Below are 21,099 nucleotides of genomic sequence, written 5' to 3' on the forward strand. Positions count from 1 at the left end.
ACTGCTCCAAATGCAGCTTTAAACTTGTCCTTTCACCTGTCCAAATCTCTTGCAACAGAGCCAGGGAAGTGGAAACTGGGTCTTGGAACGTAGTAAGAGGAGCTCAGTGTTTTGGACATCTGTAACGACACAGTGGTGCCCCCAGCACAAGAGGGACATGGAGCCGCTGGAGCTGGTGTAGAGAGGCCATGAAGGTGAACAGAGGGCTGGAGAGTGTCCGTGATGGGGACAGGCTGAGAGTTGGGGCTGTTCAGCCTGGAGAACAGAAGGCTCCAAGGGGACCTTAGAGCAGCCTTCCAGCACCTGAAGGGGGCCACAAGAAAGCCAGGAAGGGACTTTTGACAAGGGCTTGTAGTGATAGGAGGAGAGAGAATGGATTGAAGCTTGAGGAGGGCAGATTGATCTGGAGATTAGGAAAAAAGTCCTTCCAGTGAGGGTGGTGAGACGCTGGAACAGGTTGCCCAGGGAGGCTGTGGATGTCCCCCTCCCTGGAGGTGTTCAAGGCCAGGTTGGATGAACAACCTGATCTAGTGGAAGGTGTCCCTGCCCATGGCAGGGAGGTTGAACCTAGGTGCTCTTCAAGGTCCCTTCCAACCTCAACCATTCTGTGACTCTATGAATTAGCAAGAGCTTTTCCCCTCATAGTGTGGGCTTGAGTTTCGAGGATCTTGCTGTTCAGACTTTTAGAAGCCATCAGCTTGTGTCAAGACCATTTGTGTCCCTAAAGAGACTCTCTGCTCCTGAGGAACTTGGTTTTTAAAGTCTGAATGTGAGAAGCTGAACCTTTCCAGTTATGGAGCAGGGGAGACTCAAGCAGCAGTAGGATGTGAACTTTCAGAATGGACATAGCTGTTTGAAACAGTGTTTGGTGAAATGATAACTGTTTACAACCATTTGATACTTAAGGGTATGTGTGTGTGTGTGTGTGTGTGTGTGTGTGTGAACTCCAAATTGCTGAATAATCCCAGTTTTGGTTTGGTTTTTATGAGACAAGAGTCAAGCTCTGGAGACCTCAACACAGGAAGGACATGGACCTGATGGAGCAGGTCCAGAGGAGGGCCATGAAAATGATCAGGGGGCTGGAGCAGCTCTGCTATGAGGACAGGCTGAGGGAGCTGGGGGTGTTCAGCCTGGAGAAGAGAAGGCTCCAGGGAGACCTCAGAGCAGCATGCCAGTAGCTGAAGGGGACTCCAAGAAGGCTGCAGAGGGACTGTTTGCAAAGGCCTGCAGTGACAGAATGAGGGGCAATGGTTTGAAATGAGAGGAGAGCAGATTTAGATTGGGTGTGAGAAACAAGTTCTTTAGCATGAGGCTGGTGGAACACTTGAAGAGATTGACCAAGGTGGTGGTTTAGGCCCCATCCCTGGAGATCTTCAAAGTGAGGCTGGACAAGGCTCTGGGCAACCTGCTCTAGTGGAGGATGTCCCTGCTGAGTGCAGGGAAATTGGACTGGATGAGCTTTGGAGGTCCCTTCCAACCCAAACCATTCTATGCTACGTTTTCTCTTTGTAGATACATCCACACACAACAGAGGTAGTCCTCTCAGCCTTTGTGATTTACAGCCTTCACATATCCTGTGTCTTGTGCCATGCCCTAGTTGTGGTAATCATGTTTTCCATACCTGTGTCTTGATAACCACAAATCCCTGTCATCAGTTGCAGTAAGGTCCTCTGCCTACATACAGAGATCTCTAAAGCCATTAGCTCCCTGATGAAATCATATGTCTTTAGGAATCATAGAATGGTCTGAGTTGGAAGGGACCTCTAAAGGTCATCCAGTCCAACCCCCTCTGCAGTCAGCAGGGACATCCTCAGTTAGACCAGGTTGCCCAGAGCCCTGTTGAGCCTCACTTTGAATATCTCAAGGGATGGGGCCCTAACCACCTCCCTGGGCAGCTCAGCTAAGCACTAGAAGAGCTCAGAAGTGTTCAGACATAAAGAAGTATTCATCTCATAAAAATTAGTGGAGAATTTGCTGATTTTTCTTGTTTTCTCAATCCTTTCTGGTATCACCTTTTGGCTTTGAGGTTGCTAGCCACGGCCAATACCATGCTGCACTGTAACTGCTACAGAGACATCAGCATCTCTGCTCTGACCAAAGGCACTTCTGGAGTTGCATGTCCAACTAAAAGAGCACTAGTACCTTGATTTTGGCATTTCTGTCCTACTGCAAGCTGAGTTTGAGTGTTTGGCTACTCTCAGGTCCTGATGTTTGTTTCCCAGCTCTTCTCACCTGCTAAATTTGTATTTTTAAATGATTTTTCTCAGCTGCATTAGTACCTACTTTTAAAAGTTTGTCAACCCACTTAGAAGCACTGTATCATTCTGGTTTGTTGTTTTTCTCTTCTGCATTTTTTTCTTTAGCAAGATGTGTCACTGATGGAGTCTGAAGAAACCAATGAGGGAGGCACCACTCCCCCAGAAGCCAGCAGCACCACTGGGGAAGTTTGGGGTTCTACAACAGTCAGAAGAGAGCATCATGCCCCTCCTGCATCAGCCAAAATGAGCATGAGCCCATCTGACTCTGCAAAGGGAGCAGAGCTCAGCACTCCTGAGCACTGCCTCTCTGCTCCAGGGAAAGCAGCAGAGATGCTGGGCAGACCCTCAAAACCTGTGCCAAAAGGGCCAGCAGGACTGCAACAGGAGCAAGGTGCTGCAGAGCCTCCAAAGGGACTCTCAGAATTGGAAGGAGAAACGCTTTTAGAGGAGGGTGTTCTGAATTGTTCTCTGAAACTCAACCAAGTGGAGCTGGTTGACCTAGAAAGCAAGCAGGACTCTTCTCTCAGCACAGACCAGGATGGGGATGTGGATCTCAGTGCTGAGTTTCCTCAGTGCCAGGCAGAACTGACTTCCCATGGCTCAGACCCTAATGCCCAGCACCTGAAATCACCTTTGGCTGATGCCTTTTCCTCTCAGAGGGAGATCCCTAAGTGCTTCTTGGTGTGTAAAACTGTTTCAGAGGGGCATTATAAAGCTGAACCCTTCCTGAATAAGGTCTCAGAGCAGAAGCAAAGCAACCAAAAAGTGGCACCAGCAACTGATGAGCAGCCTACCTCAGAGGAAGCAGTAGAGGACACTTCTGAAGATGCTAATGAAAGCCTAAGAGCATTTCAGAGTTTGGAAGAGAATTTAGTGTCTTCTTCTGCCTGTCAGTTGTCTTCCACCTTAACAGATGACAGCCAAGTAAGTACAGTACAAGCAGAAGGAAGTGTCTCAAGGGGTGAAACAAGGAACAGCAGCTTGGTCAAAGCCCAGGGAGCAGGAATGGTTGCTAAAGAAAACTCCTCCACTTCCAAATGCCTTCTTCTGGAAGGTGGTGACAGGAAAACAGAAGGCAGAGCTGCCTCTCCAGCACAGAGTGACCTCCAAAGAAGGGCTGTTGGTGAGAAAGCTGAGGAAGTAAATTCTTCCCAGCATGAAGAACAAGCACAGGATGAGGCAGTGTCTGAACTTCATCAGGAAGAGAAGAAAGAACCCAAAGAGCAGAATCTGCCAGAAGAAGGAAAATCTTTGAAGCCCAAAGATGGTAAAACCAAGGAACGAAATAAGCAGGAACAACTGCAGAGGGAAGAGCTCCGACTGAAAGAAGAGCTCCAAACACAGCCTCTCTCAGCAGCTTTCAGGTCAGAGATCTCTTCTGTTCCCAGGCATGATGTGGACCCTTGTGGTCTGGAGAATGCTTTAGTGGCTGAGCAAACAGGATCAGCATTTCCTCCTGGGGAGCCTGTCTCTGTGGATCAGCCTCCTGCTGAGGACATACTGCTGAAAGCTCCTTCCACAGAAGCAGGTTCTGGATGTCAGCCACCTGCTGACAGCCCTCTGTCCTCAAATAACCTGAACCCAGGAGGTGAAGCTCCAGTGGTGCCCTCTCACACGTGCCATGGCTCTGGCCAGGTAGAAGATCTGGAGGACTCTGGCCGCTTTTCCATTGGTGGTCAGGAGAGTGAAGAAGCTGACTGGGATGAGAGGGCAAGAGTGGGCAAGGAGAGGGAGCACAGTGATGGCCATGAAAAGGCTGTCCAGCAGGTTGATAGAGATGCACTGCTCTGTGGAGCACAGAACCAAGAGGTTTCCCTTCCAGCACACCCTTCCTCTGCTACCAAGGACTTGGAGCCACCTGATCCCCTTGCAGAAAATTCAGGAGAAGCAGAGCTTCAGGAATTCATTCCAGCTTTACCCTCAGAGCTGAGCTCTCTGGCTTCAATGTCTGGCCCATCACAAGGCTGTGCTAGTGGAACAGCCTCTGTGACCCCTGAGGACTGTCCTGTTGCCAACCTTAGTCTGCTAGACTCTGTAGAGAAGTCAGGCAACCAAGCAGCTTCTGTAGCAGTGCAGGAGCCAACGTCAGGAGAACCTCCTGCTCCAGGTATTGATCCACAGGAGGCCAGCACTTCCCATGAACTCCTTACTTCTGAGAAAAGCTTTCATGAAGACCTCACTGGCCCCTCTGCAACCCACAAAAGCTGTCTTACCCTAGAGGAGAGCCTTCCTGAGGATAGGAGGATTGGGGCTATCATTGCAGGTCCTCTGGAACCACCCCAAACACCAGGCAGGACTTCCACTCCCCTAAACCACCTAGAGACAATTCAGCACAACCTCCCAGAAAGAAGTGCCACTGCCCAAGGTAAAGGACACACAGCAAAGATGGATCAGGGAGCACAAGAAATGCAGTCAGGCTGCAGTGTAAACCCCAAAGAGCCTGGATCCAGGATCTCCAGTGTCCTGAGCACACTAACTTGGCCCTCTGAAGAAGATTCAGCCCCTGCTGAGAACCATCAAGAACAACCTCTGTCCCACTCAAGCCTACCTCTGGTGTCTGAGCCTGATGCCAACCAGCTTCCTCAGCCTTCTTCCCACCTCCCAAGCCCCAGGCAAGCTCAGTCCCCTGCACTCAATGCAAATCACCTCGCTCAACCTCCAGCCCTAGAAAGTCACCAGCCACTGGCTCCTGAACCTTACTCCAGGCCACATCTCAGCTCTGGGATGGGTGATAGTAAGTTACTAGCCCTTCACCCTACTCTAAGCCATGCTCCTCAGACTGCTGCCTCTGTGTCTCGTTCTCACACCATGGCCTCTGCTTCTGATGGAGAAGATGGAGCAGAGAAAGGTGACCTTGTTCCAGTAACTAGAGAGTGGGATCTCAGTGACTCAGGTACCCAAGATACAGAGACTTCTGATGACTCAGGGGTCAGTTTGTTGGCAAAAAGCTTTTCTGCTGGTGGGAATGAAGCATTGGCTGGCTGCTCTGACACCAGCCCTGACCCAGCAGACCAACACATACGGTGTGGCAGCTCCTCACCTGACCACCCTTCTTGGCCCTCCCTGGAGGGCCTGCTAACATCCACAGACTCCAAGAGCAGAGACTCTGCCCAGCCTCCTCCCATGCTAGCATTCACCAACCCAATCCACTTTCTCCAGCTCAGCCCTCCATCACCACCAACCACCAGAAAGACCTGCCAAGAGGAGGAGGACTCAGGGGAACTACGGTGGGAGCACCAGGCAAGCATCTTTGGTCTGGACACAAAGAACTTCCGAGTGCCGTTGGCAGTTGCAGAGAAAACAGAAGACGAGAGAAGGGTCAAGCAAAAGCTGGAAGGAGAAGGAGAACATCACTTGGTAGCTCAGCCAAAGGAAGAAATGCCAAGACATTCACCTTTGGAAAAAGCATCGAGTTGGCCAGATAAAACAGCCAGCAGGGCAGCTGCACAGGAGCCAGCAGCTCCTCAGGAAAGCCCAATGAAACGCCGAGTGAAGAGCAAGGACTGGCACCGTCAGGGCTTGAAGAGGGCATCAGTACCACCAGACATCTTGCAGGGTGAGTCCTCTCCTCCATTTCCCTTCCCCCCCTCCTCAACTTATTGCAGATACCAAAAAAATGTAGGATTATAGAATCATAGAATTGTCAGGGTTGGAAGAGACCTCAAGGATTATCTAGTTCCAACCCCCCTGCCATGGGCAGGGACACCTTACACTAGGATTGAATTAAACAGGCAGGGTGGTAGAGAGGAAGGAGAGCTGAGAGGTCACCATTGCCCTTGCACCTTCCTGGTGGTACTCCTCACTCCAGTCCTGTTGTCTCCTTGCTGTCCTACCACAAGCTACCTGCTCCCATCCTTCCCGTAGCTCCTCTCTGCTGCCCTGGGACCAACGCAGCACTCATGAGTGGGGCTGCAGGCTGGGGCTCAGGCCCCTCATTTCACACTGCAACAGAGAACTTACCTCACCTCTTGACTTCCCATCCAGTTTCTCTTCGTGTCACTTGTCCATGTTCAAGGATCTGTCAGCCTTGCTCAGTGAAGTGACCTATTTTGGAGTTTCTTGGTGCAGCTCTGTGGTGAGTTTCTGCTCATCACCTTTGCTGCCATCACATGGCCGTTGCGTTTTGCTGCACCGGTAGCAGCCTTTTCCAAGCAGTAAGGAAACGCAAGAGAAATGGTGGAATAGGGCTGTGAGGAAACTGTTTGTGGGGCCTGGCTGCTCCCTGCCCTAGGGAGACCACATCTGGAGTGCTGTGTCCAGTTCTGGGCTCCCCAGTTGAAGAGAGACAGGGATATACTAGAGAGAGTCCAATAGAGGCTTTCAGGATGCTAAAGGGACTGATGAGGAAAGGGTGAGAGACCTGGGGCTGTTTAGCCTGGAGAAGAGAAGACTGAGAGGGGATCTTATTAATGTTTATGATTATCTGAAGGGTGAGTGCCAAGAAGAAGGGACCTGCCTCCTTTCAGTGGTGATATGATGAGGAGCACAGGCTGGAACCCAGGAGGTTCCACCTCAACATGAGGGAAAACTTCTTTGCTGTGACAGTGCAGGCTGCCCAGAAAGATTGTGGAGTCTCCTCTGGAGACTTTCCAGACCCACCTGCACGTTGTGTTCCTGCCCTAGGTGACCCTTCTTTGGCAGGGGGGTTGGATTTGCTGATCTCCAGAGGTCCCTTCCAAGCCCTAGCACTCTGTGAACACTCATGCACACCCCCTCAGTAACCTGTCTCTGTTACCACATGTTTTAGCTCCTTGTTTATTTGCTCCCTCCCTTTCTTTTGCAACTGCCACCTTTGGGGTTCCAATTTGACCTTCTGAAAGAGATGAGCTTCCTGAGAACATGGGATTTGAGATGACAGATAAGAATGCAAATGTTGCCAAGCTCAAGGTCCCAACTTGCACAGAGGCCAAATCACTGATGTCACCAAATGGCAAACATGCATCTGCCGTCAGGAGGGGTGTCTGCACTCTCTTCTCATCTCTCTCTGCTCTCTATTCTGTTCCCCAGCTAATTACAGATAGGATTCTGTGATTCTATCTTACATGGTGGACTACATGACCTTTGGAGGTCCCTTCCAACCCAACCCATTCTGTGATTTTTAAACATGCTTGCTGCTCCTCAGTTTCTTTTCTAAGCTCCACAACATGCCTGATTTTTTTTGGCACAGAGGAAAAAGGGAGCGTGGAAAAGATGTGAAATTTTGGCAGCACTTGAATGAAGATTTCTTCATGTGTTTGACCTGGAAATCCTTGGTTCCAAATTTGAAAACATCTAAGGCATCAGCACTGTCTTTCCCCTGACCTGTACTTGCAGCTCAGTCTTTGGACTTCCTTCTTCCTTCTGCTTCCAATGAATTTTCTATGGATTTTTTTTTTCACAATTAAATTAAAATCCCTCATAAAAGCAAAGAAAAATCCACACTTTCCCTGTGTGACAGAAATAGAAGATGACTCAAGCAGCACTTTGTGGATGCTCCCATAGTAGATAATGTAAGAACTGGATCCTTGGGCTGCATCCGTTCCAAGACTCTTCACAAGAGTGACCTTATTAGATGTCCAGCATCTCTGCAGCACAAGTCATTGAGATCTTTTTTGGGGATCAACATCCACAAAAGAAAGTCCTAAGACTTTCAGACTGACTTTGGGTCCATGGATCCTCTAGTGCCTGCCCCAAGCTGCTGCTGGGATGGATGCACTGAGCCTCTAGTGCCTGCCCCAAGTTGCTGCTGGGAAAAGCAGCACCAAGCAAGTCCCACAGGCAGTGTCTTCACTTGGGCTGCTGGAGAGAGAAGCTCTTAGAGGTGCTGTCCTCACTGCAAGTGGCAGCCTTTTTCCTTTGTAGGAAGAGTAATTGTGGCTAAGTAACCCATGTAAAACGTAAATAATGCCAAGGATTATTAAAACTAGAAAGTTTCTGACCCCAAATCAAAAGTCAGGAGGGCACTTCTACTCCAACCCAAGGTGAGCTGTATCTGTGTGTTGTGTGGCTTGTAGCTTGACTCTACAAATGGACTATTTAATGGCTTTGCTTTCTAATTATCTTACATGCAGAAATTCCTTCTCTTCCCTCAGAAGAAGAAGCTCACAAGGCACACAAGGAACCACCAGTCAGTTCAGAAACAGTTATATTGAGGTAAGTCTCTCAAAGGCCCCTTAGAATTTTTCCTCATTCTTGTGTAGCACAGCTAGCTGATGCTCTCCATTGTTCCTGAGGGACCACAGATGATGATGATGAGGAGTAGGAGACTGTCATAAAGCCTTAGGCCTATGCTCCAGTCTGCACCCTCTGGGGGAAGACCCCATTGCAACAGAAGCATTTCCCATGTCCCTTTTGGACAGTGGAATTATGGTAAAGCATGCAGAGGTTGAGCTCATTGGAAAGAGAGGTCTTTGCTGTGACAGATGTGTTACCAAGGTTGGGATAAACCATCTCTGGTGCTGTTCTCTTCCTTCTCTCCCTGCTTCTAAATCCTTACTCTCTGACAGAGAGAAGAAACCTGCAGACATGGTGGAGAACTTCAAACGCCGGCACTCCAAGCTGATCAACTCCTGTAAGTACCTTCTGCTTGAAGTGCTGTAATAGTGCTCCATCATCCCTCACCCTTGCAGTGAGCACAAAGGAGAGGGGGGGTCCTGCCCACATGGTAGCAAGGAGGGAGAGTTAGTGGTGTGCAGTGGAGGCAGGGAAATGAGTCCCCAGTCTGAGACAGAGCTTTCTCCAGGCTGAAGCATGGGGTGAGCAGCTGCTCCAGAAAGTATAACTGTCCATGCCTCTCTTCACAGCAAGACTTCTCTACCAGGAGTACAGTGATGTGGTTCTGAACAAGGCCATTCAAAGCCAGAAGAGAGTGGACTCTTTTGCAGAGGATATAGAGTCGAGCTTCCCAAGCTCCCCAAGGCTGCGCAGGAAAGTGCTGTCTCCCCAGGACTCCTATTTACAGCGTCTGTCAGTCTCCTCGACTGCATCCCTCTGGCAGGACATCCCCATGATAAGGGGCAGCAGGATCCTACTCAATATGTCCCGTGATGAGCAGAAGCTACAAGAGGTAATGGAGAGGTGTAACAAAGTAGATCATAGAATGGGAGGGATTAGAAGGGACCTCAGGAGATCACAGAATCACTAAGGTTGGAAAAGACCTTTAAAAGATCATTGAGTCTAACCATAACCCAGCTACCATGACCACTAAACCATCTCCTGAAGCACCACATCTACAGCTTCTTGAACACCTCCAGGGATGGCAACTCCACCACCTCCCGGGGCAGCCTGTTCCAACTCCTCACCACTCTCTCACTAAAGAAATTTTTCCTCGTGTCCAATCTAAACCTCCCCTGGCACAACTAAAACCCATTTTCTCTCCTCCTATCTCTGGTTACTTGGGAGAAGAGACCAACATCAGCCTCACTCCAGCCTCCTTTCAGGGGGATCATCAAGTCCAACCCCCCTACCAGAGCAGGATCACCTAGGGCAGGCTGCACAGGAACACATCCAGGTGGGTTTTGAAAGTCTCTAGAGAAGGAGACTCCACAACCTCTCTGGGCAGCCTATTCCAATGCTCCATCACCCTCATAGTAAAGAAGTTTTCCCTGATGATGAACTGTAGTCAACAAGGAGTCCAAAGAAGGGTGGTTAAAATAGAAAGAAAAAATTCTGACATGGAGAATGCAAGAGGTGGAATGTAGAGGTCACCTCTAGCCCTGTAAGCAGTATGGGGCATGTGGTAGCACTTCAGAAGCAGTACAGTGCTGAAGTTCAGAGTTGTGGAAAAATCATAGAATGAATCCTAGAATGGCTCAGGTTGGAAGGGACCTCAGAAATCATCTACTCCAACCTCCCCACCATGGGCAGGGCACATTTCAATTAGACTCATCTGCTCAAGGCCTCATCCAATCCTGCCTTCAACACCCCCAGGGAGGAGGCATCCACAGCCTCCCTGAGCAACCCATTTCAGAGTCTCACCACCCTCATACTGAAGAACTTCTTCCTAAGATCCAGTCTAAACCTGATGGATGAGTGATAGAATGAGGGGCAGTGGTTTGAAATGAGAGAAGAGCAGATTTAAATTGGATGTTAGGAACAAGCTCTTTAGCATGAGGGTGCTGGAACGCTGCAACAGGTTGCCCAGGGAGGTAATTGAGGCCCCATCCCTGGAAATCTTCAAGGTAAAGTTCAACAAGGCTCTGATCAACCTGCTCTAGTGGAGGATGTCCCTGCTGACTGCAGGTGGGTTGGACTAGCTGACCTTTGGGGGTCCCTTCCACTCCAAACCATTCTATGCTAATGTTCTGGGAGGTTTCCTTGCATTGCCCCCGTCTGCTCTCAGTAAGATTCCTCCCAGCCTTGTGCAGTGTGCTGATGCTGTGCTCCCTTCTTTCATCCCTCAAGGCCAAATTTGAGTTGATCATGTCTGAAGCTTCCTACCTGCGCAGCCTCAACGTGGCAGTAGATCACTTCCAGAGGTCAGCAGAGCTGCAGGCCATGCTCACCAACCAAGAACGCCAGTGGCTCTTCTCCCGCCTTCACGACGTCCGCGACGTCAGCGCCAGGTGAGCTTTGGCCTTTTGTTTCCAGGGGCTGCCACCTTCCCTGAAGGCCAGAAGACACAACCCATCATTTCCATCAAGAACATCTCTCACTCTAGTTCTGCATGGTCACAGGCCTTCAAGGTGGATAGCAAAATGTATCTACACCATAGGTAAATATATCCACCACTGGCTGTGAAAGGGATGTCCGCCTATTTAGGTGACAGGGCAACGCAAGTCTTGGTGTTACCTTCCAGATACGGTGGCACAAAGCTCACTGCAAGAGATCAAAATGTTCTAAATGCTTCTGTAGCCATCTGCTGTTAGGTTCTGCTATGACTAAACTTGATTAGCTTTGACCTTAGATGAAACCAAGTTCATCTCCTGACGAATACAAGAAGAAAGAAGCAGCTGCATGAGCCCTGACCAAAAAAAAAAAGGGGGGAAAAAAAAGCAGAAAAAATGGGGGAAAAGTGAAAAAAACGTAAATTACAGCTATCACTTGACAGAACTTGACATGAATCACTTGAGCATACATCCATAAAATGTAGACATGACCCCACCTGCAAAGAATCCTGTGTGTTGTAGGATTATGTTCTGCTTTTCTCCTGCAAGGTTTGGCTACATGAATTGCTAAGCCACTAAGGTTTGCTGCTACCTTTTGCATTTCTTCTAGTAGGGTTATTCTGATGATGTCTTAATTTTCAGTTGTCTCTTGACCATGCCTTTAGACGTATGACCTCTCAAGAGCCTCTTTTTGCCTCCCATGCTTCCTAGCCCTAAATTTTCATAGTACAGGCATTATGCTCTCCCCTAGAGTTGAGAGGCTGGAAGCCGTTCCTCATTCACTCAGTGACACTCCTATTTTCTTCTCCTTTTTTTTTTTTTTAATGCCACTACAACCACATGCAGTTTCCTCTTTGACTTAGAGGAGAAGTTTGAGGAGGACATGTTCACCTTCCACGTGTGTGATGTGGCTCTGAAGCACGCCCCCGAGTTCCGCAGGGTCTATCTGCCCTACGTAACAAACCAGACATACCAGGAGCAAACCTTCCAGCGCCTGCTGTAAGTTCTCTTACTTCTTGTACCCTTCCTACCCCCTTACTTCACAGAATTGTCAGGGTTGGAAGGGACCCCAAGGATCATGTAGTTTCAACCCCCCTGCCATGGACATCTCACAGTAGATCAAGCTGCCCAGAGCCACATCCAGCCTGGCCTTATGAACTTCCAGGGATGAGGCTTCCACCACCTCTCTGGGCAACCTGTTCCCTTCTGATTCCTTCTATCCACACCATGGGGAATGCTGCAACTACAAGCTGGTGTTCTTACTGCAACCCTAGAAGAACAGGCAAGGACCTTCTTCAGATTGGATGTTAGAAACAAGTTCTTTACTGTGAGGGTGGTGGAACACTGCAACAGGTTGCCCAGGGAGGTGGTTGGGGGCCTTTCCCTGGAGATCTCCAAGGTTAAGCTTGACAGGGCTCTGGGCAACCTGATGTAGTTGAGGATGTCCCTGCTGACTGTAGAGGGGGTTGGACTGGATGACTTTTGGAGGTCCCTTCCAACCCAGACCATTCTTGTGGTTCTATGACAACGTCTTCTGGGCCTACAACCTTCTTCCTTGTAGAATCATCATAGAATACTAGAATGGCTCAGGTTGGAAGGGACCTTAGACACCATCTATTCCAACCATGGCCATGGGCAGGGATGGCTCTCAACTAGACTTGGCTGCTCAAGGCCTCATCCAACCTGGCCTTCAGCACCCACAGAGAGGAGGCATCCACAACCTCCCTGGGAAACCTATTCCAGACTCTCAGCACCCTTGTGCTGAAGAACTTCCTCATAAGATCCAGTCTAACCCTACTCTCCTTCAGTTTGAAACCATTCCCCCTTGTCCTGTCTCTAGACACCCTGATGAAAAGTCCCTCTGCAACCTTCCTGTAGGATCCCTTCAGGTATTGGAAGGCAGCTCTAAGGTCTCTCCAGGCTGAACAACCCCAGCTCCCTCAATCTATCCTCATAGAAGAGATGCTCCTGCTCTTGGATCATCTTTGTGACCCTGCTCTAAACTGGCTCAAACAGCTCTGTGTCCTTCTTATGCTGGGGACACCAAAACTGGGAGCAGTATTCCAGAACCTCCTCAAGCATAGGAGCCTTGCTGTTCTAGTGGCAGCTACCACTCCCAGACTATTAGCCTTTCATGCTCCTGCCCAACATGGAAAACTGGATAGCAGTGGCTGTGTCTAAGAGGATAAGAGAGATGTTAAGTGGGAAGACAGCTCCACTGAGGACTAACAAGAGAGGGAATTCAGCTGCTTCCAGACCCTCAGCACAGCCCCTGGAGCTGGACTGTTCCATATAAGGGAAGAATCCAAACCACCACTGTGTGTGAAAGGTGCCCTGAATGGAATGAACATGTAGCTTTTATTCCAGAGGGCTGTGGCAAAAGGAGAAAAGATCTAATCATGGTTGTGCTGCTGCCCTATGGCCGTTGGAAACCTGGGCTTGCTTTGTGTCAACACAAGGATGCAGTTTCCCCATACCTCCTTGCCCCAGGGCCAAAACCTGCCTGTTGGGAGGGCTCCAACAGTCAACTGAAATCTGACATTAGGAAGATTCCAACAGTCAACTGAAATCTGACATTAGGAAGATTCTTTTTTTTTTTTCCCCCCCAATTTACTCTGATTCTTGGATGTCTTCTTTCTTTACCACTTGCACAGAAATGGAAATGCAGGGTTCCAACAAGTCCTGGAGAGACTGGAAAGTGATCCAGTGTGCCAGCGTCTCTCACTTAAATCCTTCCTCATCCTCCCTTTCCAGCGCATCACTCGGCTCAAACTCCTCCTGCAGGTAACTGCTGATCCTCTGCCCTCCTGCAGCTTCTCTCAAGCTGACCCTTCTGCAAGCCTGCAAGCCAGGTAAAAACTGAGCTAGCTCCAAGCACTGGGGACAAGGACTTAGCTCTGGACAAGGACAGTCCTTAGTTCTGCGTCTGTGCAAGTTTGGCAAGAGTCATAGAATGGTTTAGGTTGGAAAGGACCTCAAAGGTCACCTAGTTCCAACCCCCCTGCCATGGGCAGAGACACTTTCCACTAGCCCAGGCTGCTCAAGGCCTCATCCAGGCTGACCTTGAACTCCTCCAGAGAGGGGACATCCAGAACCTCCCTAGACAACCCGTTCTCACCATCCTCAATGTCAAGAATTTTTTCCTAGTCTGCAGTCTCAATCTGCCCTCCTCAAGCTTCAGTCCATTCCCTCTCATCCTATCACTACAAGCCCTTGTAAAAAGTCCCTTCCTGGCTTTCTGGCAGGCCACTTCAGTTACTGGAAGGCTGCTCTAAGGCCTCCCTGGAGCCTGCTCTTCTCCAGGCTGAACAGCCCCAACTCTCTCAGCCTGTCCCCATAGGAGAGGTTCTCCAGCCCTCTGATTATCTTTGTGGCCTCCTCTGGACCCGCTCCAGCAGCTCCATGTCCCTCCTATGCTGGGGGCACCAGAACTGGAGGCAGTGCTGCAGGTGGGGTCTCAGCAGAGCAGAGGGGCAGAATCCCTTCCCTGTCCTGCTGCTCTCCCTACTTTGGAATGCACTCTGCTGCCCGCATTGTGACCCTGTCTTTGCAGATCCAAACCCCTTTATCACCATGCAGATGCCTGCTTTGCATTAGAGCAGCACTAAGAGCTGCCTGTGCTAGCCCCTGTGAGGCCATGCGGTTTGTTTACCATTTAGGACTTTGTTTCAACGCTAATTTATTTGTACTCCAATAAATAATTTACAGAGTCTTCTCAGAAGATTTATGTTTCAGCCAACTTTTTTGGCTTCCTGCTAGGAAAACAGAGCAAGGCCTTGGTGGCTGCCCTGTGGTAGGCAGCCTGCCTCCACTTTTTCCCTGCAACATTGTCTTACAGATGCCTCCCAGACAGGGAACTACCAGGTGGCTGTTAGGAACTACCACTGGATGTTAGGAACAAGTTCTTTAGCATGAGGTTGGTTGGAGCACTGCAACAGGTTGCCCTGGGAGGTAGCTGAGGGCCTATCCCTGGAGATAGTCAAGGTGAGGCTTGACAGGGCTCTGAGCAACCTGATGTAGTTGAGGATGTCCCTGCTGACTGCAGGGGCTGGGACTGGGTCACCTTAGGAGGTCCCTTCCAACCCAAACCATTCTATGAAGTCCCTCATGAATTACCTTTGAGTTCTTTTTATGAAATTCTTCTTTTTGATTGTTTGAACCCTTTTTTATTTTCTGACTGGAGAAAAGAAGTAGCGGGCAAGGAACAATTCTGTATGCAAGGCTGTGCTTCCTATGCCATGACAGTTAACATGATTTAGAATGTCAGGGATGTCCTGTTCAATCCAGCTCATCAGTAACACCTTACCTGCACCTCAAATTTCTGGCCTTTCCTCCACACTTCATCAGCTAGCACTGCTTCAGTTTCCTTCCCTGTTTCTCCTACTCCTCTCAGCTACATGTGTCCAGATTTCCCTGTTTTATTTATGATAAACATCTTTCGCTTTTCCATGCAGAATATCCTGAAGAGAACTAGGCCTGGCTCTGAGGAGGAAGTGCAAGCAACACAGGCCTATGATGCACTTGAAAAGGTGAGGCTGTCAACCTGTTCTGCAGCCCTGCAGGAAGAGATCTGGGGGGGTTTGGTTAATGGTACCCTCTGTGTGAATCAACAATGTGCCCTGGCAGCCAAAAGGGCCAACTGGCTCCTCGGGCACTCCCCTACACTCAGCACTGGTGTGGCTTCACCTGGAGTGCAATGTTTGGATGTAAAAAATACTAGAATGTGTCCAAAGGAAGGCAACAAAGGTGGTGAAAGTATTCAAAGGCAGGGCTTAGGAGGAGCAGCTGAGGATGTTAGGTTTGCTCAGCTCAGAGGAGACTGAGGGGTGAACTCATTGCTGTCTACAACTCCTTTATTGAGGGGGAGCAGAGAAGGGGGTGCTAACCTGTTCTCTCTGGACACAAGAGAATGGCTTAAAGCTGTGTCAGGGGAAGTTTGGATTGGATACTAGGAAAAAGTTCTCCCCAGCATCCCAAAGTTCAAACAGTACTTGTCACACAGACTTTCTTAAGGAAGAAGGATGGTATGGAGAAGTTTAGTATGCTGACCTGGGAACATGCTTGTTTTGCAGGAGGATGCCTAAGGAATTGTCACATACACTAACTCTGGAGGGGCTCCTGGGAGTAGCACTGATCCCACCTCACTGATCTTCTCTTTTCCTCTGCAGCTCATCAAGGATTGCAATGAAAATGTCCAGCGCATGAAGAGCACTGAAGAGCTGATCTACCTCAGCCAGAAGATCGAATTTGAGTGCAAGGTGAGCTTGTCCGTCCCCTGGGCCTTGTTCTGCCCTGATGTCTTTTATCCCTTTCCTCAAAGTTACTTGTGCTGACCTTTTGTTCTCTTCTCCATTAGACATAGAACTCTTGAAGCAGAACATTATACATGGGTCAGCTCTTGATCAGTGCTTCCTTTACCCAATCATTTGTGTCATCCATTAGGTGGAGGTGCCTACCATGACTGGTCCAACTGGAGAGATGAAAGCACCTTTCCTCTAGAGAATGGCAGATATGCAGATCCAAAACTCCTGGCTACTGCTCTCCTTGACTTAAATCTTTCTGTCTTGCAGATCTTTCCACTCATCTCACAGTCGAGACGACTTGTGAAGCGTGGTGAGTTGACAGCACTGGACTTCAACACCCTGAGTCCAAAATGGAAAGTCACCACCCGTCCCATCTACCTACACCTTTTCAATGACTGTCTGCTCCTGTCTCGGCCCAAGGAGTGAGTGCTTCAACACAATTCTTGCTGCCCCTTCTCAAATACCTGTCTCTTTCTGGGTCTGTGCTTTGCTGAAAGAGTCCTTTCCCTCTGCATTTGCCAAGTCACTCTCCTAACCCTACGTGATGTGAGTATCATGCGAGTATGTGGAATGTGATAGTCCCAACTGTGATCATTTAACAAGTTATCTTCTGGTGCAACACTTATTCTTCTGCTTTTCCAGCTCTCTAATGTGAAACATTTGAAAATAACCATTTCTTCTTGTCTTACGTGGTAAATAATAGCTGCCTTCCACTGCCTAAAGGGGTCCTACAGGAAGGCTGGAGAGGAGCTTTTCATCAGGGTGTTTAGAAGTAGGGCAAGGGGGGATGGTTTGAATCTGAGGGAGAGCAGGGTTAGACTGGATCTTAGGAAGAAGTTCTTTAGTACAAGAGTGGTGAGACTCTGGAATAGGCTGCTCAAGGAGTTGTGGATGCCTCCTCCCTGGGGATATTCAATTTCAAGGCCAGGCTGGATGAGGCCTTGAGCAGCTGAGTCTAGTTAAGACTAGCCCCCTCCCCCATGCCCCCTCCCACGGCAGGGACATTGGAGTAGATGACCTCTAAGGTCTCTTCCAACCTGAGCCATTCTATGATACTTGAGCCCCCAGTCCTAGGAAAACCAAGTCACTTTCCTGGCCATGTTTAGCAGCTATACCTTCCTCCCAGCAGATGCAAACCTGTGTATATGGCAACAAAAAAAAAAAAAAGGAAGAAAGTAAACCCAAAACCTTAAGAATGGAAAGAAACAGAACAGTGATCTTAGGTTGGAGTAGACGATCTCTGAGGTCCCCTTCCAACTTGAGCCATTCTAGGATTAGTGAATGTACAAATCGCCCTTTGGCAAGAGACTAAGGGAGCTGTTCTTTGGTTGTGTTGGGGTTTTGGGGTGGTGGTTTTGGTTTTAAGCTGTAAACTACCAAATAAAGTTCTGACAAAACAGAGCTGTTTTACCCTTTTCATTAAGTCCCCTCTCTTTGGCCTTCTGAGCCTTCTAGCAAGAACAAAGCTTAAAGTGCCTGAAGCAGAGGCCAATCACATCCTAAGCTGCATCAAAAGGTGCATTGCCAGCAGATCCAGAGAGGTGATTCTGCCACTTTGCTCTGGTGAGACCTCACCTGGAGTACTGTGTAGAAGTCTGGAGCCCTCAGTACAGGAAGGACATGGACCTGATGGAGCAGGTCCAGAGGAGGGCCACAAAAATGATTGGGGTTTGGAACACCTCTGCTACGAGGACAGACTGAGGGAGCTGGGGGTGTTCAGCCTGGAGAAGAGAAGACTCAAGGGCAGACCTAAGAGCAGCCTGCCAGTACCTGAAGGGGGGTACTGGAAGGCTGCAGAGGGACTGTTTGCAAAGGCCTGCACTGACAGGATGAGGAGCAATGGTTTGAAATGAGAGAAGAGCAGATTTAGATTGGATGTGAGGAACAGGTTGTTTACTATGAGGGTGGTGGGACACTGAAGAAGGTTGCCCACGGAGGTGGTTGGGGCCCCATCCCTGGAGACCTTCAAGGTGAGGCTCAGAGGTGTTGCTCTGAGCAACCTGATCTAGTTGAGGATGCCCCTGCTTGCTGCAGAGGGGGTTGGACTAGATGACTTTTGTAGGTCCCTTCCAACCCAGACCATTCTGTGATTCTGTGAGGACTCAGTAGAAGCTTTTTTGTTTTCCTGGCACCAGAAAACAAGATGGCTTCACTTTTTTTTTCATTTGTTTTTTGTTTTTCCAACCTTCATCACCTTAAAACTCCCAACTTTGTTTTGTTGTTCCTCTCTCCCTGCAGGGGTGGTCGATTCGTTGTGTTTGATCATGCTGCTTTCTCAGATGTGCGTGGGGAGAAGTGTGAGATGAAACTGCATGGGACAAACAAAAACGTTTTCCGCCTCTTTCTGCTCCAGAATTACCAGGGGAAGAGAGTGGAGTTCTTGTTTCGTACAGAGACACAGTAAGGCCTCAAGCTGACTTTATGCCATTACCATAGCCAGACACCTCCGGGGAGCTTGATGGTTGTCCCCCACCCAAATGCTTAAATATCAAATGCAGTAGAGGACTTGAAAAACATCCTCTTGCCATAACGAACCACCTTGCTCCTCTCTCATCATAGTTACTCGTTTTATTGCATTACATCAACCTTGCTCCACTTCTATTTTCTCTCCTTTCCCCAGGTATGCCCTTGTTAAGAACAAACTCTTTAGCATGAGGGTGGTGAGCCAACAGGTTGCCCAGAGAGGTAGTTGAGGCTCTATGCCTGGAGATACTCAAGGTCAGGCTGAACAAGGCTCTGAGCACTCTGATCTAGTGGAGGATGCCCCTGCTGACTGCAGGAAGGTTGGACTAGATGACCTTTGGAAGTCAGTCCCTTCCAACCCAAACCATTCTATGATTCTCCCTGATCCCTCCCATGAGGAAACCTATGCACCCCTCTTCCCCATCCCCATCATCAGACTGCTGCCCCTCACATTAAATCCTGACACATGCCTGGTGATGTTTTCCAGCAGTGAGAAGCTGAGGTGGATCTCTGCTTTGGCTCCTCCACGAGGAGAACTGGACCTCCTGGAATGTCCTGGTGAGACTACTCTGCTACTACAGCTGTGGGAGTGGGCTGGCTCAGAGGAGTTGGAGTCAGGGTGAGGTGAAACATTCTGGAATGATTCCAAGGGAGAATATTTGCCATTTTTTATTGTAGCTAGAGTAGATACTCCTGGGCTTTCCCTCAGTGCCAGTTACTTTACCTGTTGTTACTCCTCAGGTAGAAGGCCTGTAGTCTCCCTTCCAGGTCTCTATACTTTAGTGATCTCTGGGGCTGTTGCACACAGTTTTACTGCTGTTTCCCTCTGGTAAATCATTCTGATCTTTCCTCCTGTTTAGATGCACCACAAGTTCAGTGCATAAAGTCGTACAAGGCTCGGGAAAACGATGAGCTGGCTTTGGAGAAAGCAGATATCATCATGGTGATGCAGTACAGCAATGATGGTAAGCAGAAGCAACCACTAGCTCTCTTCAGTTGTGGCCAGGAAGTTGCTCTAGCAGTGTAAAGCTTCAACAACAATCAGAAGCCTCTGATATCGAGGTGGTTGGAATGAAAGAATGAAGAGGGGTCCTAGTGGATGGAAGCAATGTGCTCTTGTGGCCAAGAAGGCCAATGCTATTTTGGGGTGGATTAGAAGGGGTGTGGTTAGTAGGTCAAAAGAGGTTCTCCTCCCCCTCTACTCTGCCCTGGTAAGGCTGCATCTGGAATATTGTGTCCAGTTCTGGGCCCCTTAGGTCAAGAAGGACTTCAGGGAACTGCTTGAACGAGTCCAGCACAGAGCCACAGAAATGATGCAGGGAGTGAAACATCTTCCTTAGGAGCATAGACTGAGGGGAGCTGGGGCTCTATAGCTTGGAGAAGAGGAGACTAAGGGGTGACCTCATTCATGTTTATAAATATGTGCAGGGTGAGTGCCAAGAGGATGCCTCTAGCATTGTGTGATCCTGTGAAGAGAGTCTTCATCTTCATTAGGACACTTTATTTGGGGGTTGGAGTAAATGACCTTTAAAGGTCTCTTTCAGCCCAAAGCATTACACAGAATGTTAGGGGTTGGAAGGGACCTGGAAAGAGCATCCAGTCCAACCCTCCTGCCAGATCAGGATCACCTAGAGTAGGTCACACAGGAACACATCCAGGCAGGTTTGGAATGTCTCCAGAGAAGGACACTCCGTAACCTCTCTGTGCGGCCTGCTCCAGGGCTCTGGTACTCTCACAGTGAAAAAGTTCAACAATTCTGTAATTTGGAAGCTGAAAGGGGATCTTGTTCTTTGATCTTTGGGCCTTGTTGGAAGGGGCTTTTCAGGAAGAATAAAAGATGTTGGGACTAGTTTGCCTCATGGTTGTGGCCTCATCCCTGGATATATTCAAAGTGAAGCTTGACAGGGCTCTGGGCAACCTAACCTAGTTGGGGATGTCCCTGCTGACTGCAGAGGGGTTTGGACTGGATGAACTTCAGAGGTCCCTTCCAACCCAGACCATTCTATGTTGTGCTTTTTCCCCACACCACAGGATGGATGGAAGGAGTCAAACTTTCAGACCGGGAGAGAGGCTGGTTCCCCTCAGAATATGTGGAACTGATCTCCAGCAAACAGGCAAGGCAGAAGAACCTGAAGGAGGAGCAACGTGTGAAGAATGCCAAGCAGCAGGTCTTCTGCAAGAAATAAGACTCTGTTTGGACCTGTACAGTCTCCCTGCCTTGGGGTAGCCATGTTTTGGATGTTGTGCCTCAGAAGAAAACACCTCTGCAAAGAGCATTAATGCAGCACTTCGACAGACCCAGGTGCTTTTGGCCAAAGAAAGCAGGAATTCAATCAGGAAAAAAAAAAAATCAATTCACTTCCTCTGTGTCACCAGGACTATGGCAGCAGTAGGAGGGGAGGGAAAAAAAAGTTGCATATATTGCTTGCTTCGTGGTAGCAGGGAGGGACTTTAATCAGACAGAGGCCTGGGAATTGGACTTCTCAAAAA

At 49.0% G+C, this 21,099-nt stretch overlaps 1 protein-coding gene across 1 annotated transcript; it reads left to right on the top strand.

Moving 5' to 3' along the window:
• The first annotated feature begins 2,048 nt into the window (after nucleotides 1-2,048).
• Nucleotides 2,049-20,795, top strand: ARHGEF5 (Rho guanine nucleotide exchange factor 5). The gene is made up of 15 exons (XM_054399995.1): nucleotides 2,049-2,138; nucleotides 2,364-5,814; nucleotides 8,309-8,390; nucleotides 8,744-8,808; nucleotides 9,041-9,303; nucleotides 10,641-10,801; nucleotides 11,690-11,842; nucleotides 13,498-13,627; nucleotides 15,298-15,372; nucleotides 16,012-16,101; nucleotides 16,414-16,568; nucleotides 18,385-18,546; nucleotides 19,097-19,167; nucleotides 19,470-19,574; nucleotides 20,641-20,795. Exons 1-15 carry the CDS (start codon nucleotides 2,049-2,051, stop codon nucleotides 20,793-20,795), a joined length of 5,208 nt encoding a protein of 1,735 aa, XP_054255970.1.
• The last annotated feature ends 304 nt before the right edge of the window (nucleotides 20,796-21,099 follow it).

Source organism: Indicator indicator, chromosome 3, assembly GCF_027791375.1.
Source record: "Indicator indicator isolate 239-I01 chromosome 3, UM_Iind_1.1, whole genome shotgun sequence".
Classification (NCBI taxonomy): domain Eukaryota; kingdom Metazoa; phylum Chordata; class Aves; order Piciformes; family Indicatoridae; genus Indicator; species Indicator indicator.

Bases quoted from the DNA above. Each gene is read 5' to 3' on its own strand.
- ARHGEF5 (XM_054399995.1), top strand. From the start codon at position 2,049: ATGCTGCACTGTAACTGCTACAGAGACATCAGCATCTCTGCTCTGACC. The intron at 15,373-16,011 runs GTGAGGCTGTCA...TTTCCTCTGCAG, and splicing joins CCTATGATGCACTTGAAAAG to CTCATCAAGGATTGCAATGA. The intron at 18,547-19,096 runs GTAAGGCCTCAA...GATGTTTTCCAG, and splicing joins TTGTTTCGTACAGAGACACA to CAGTGAGAAGCTGAGGTGGA.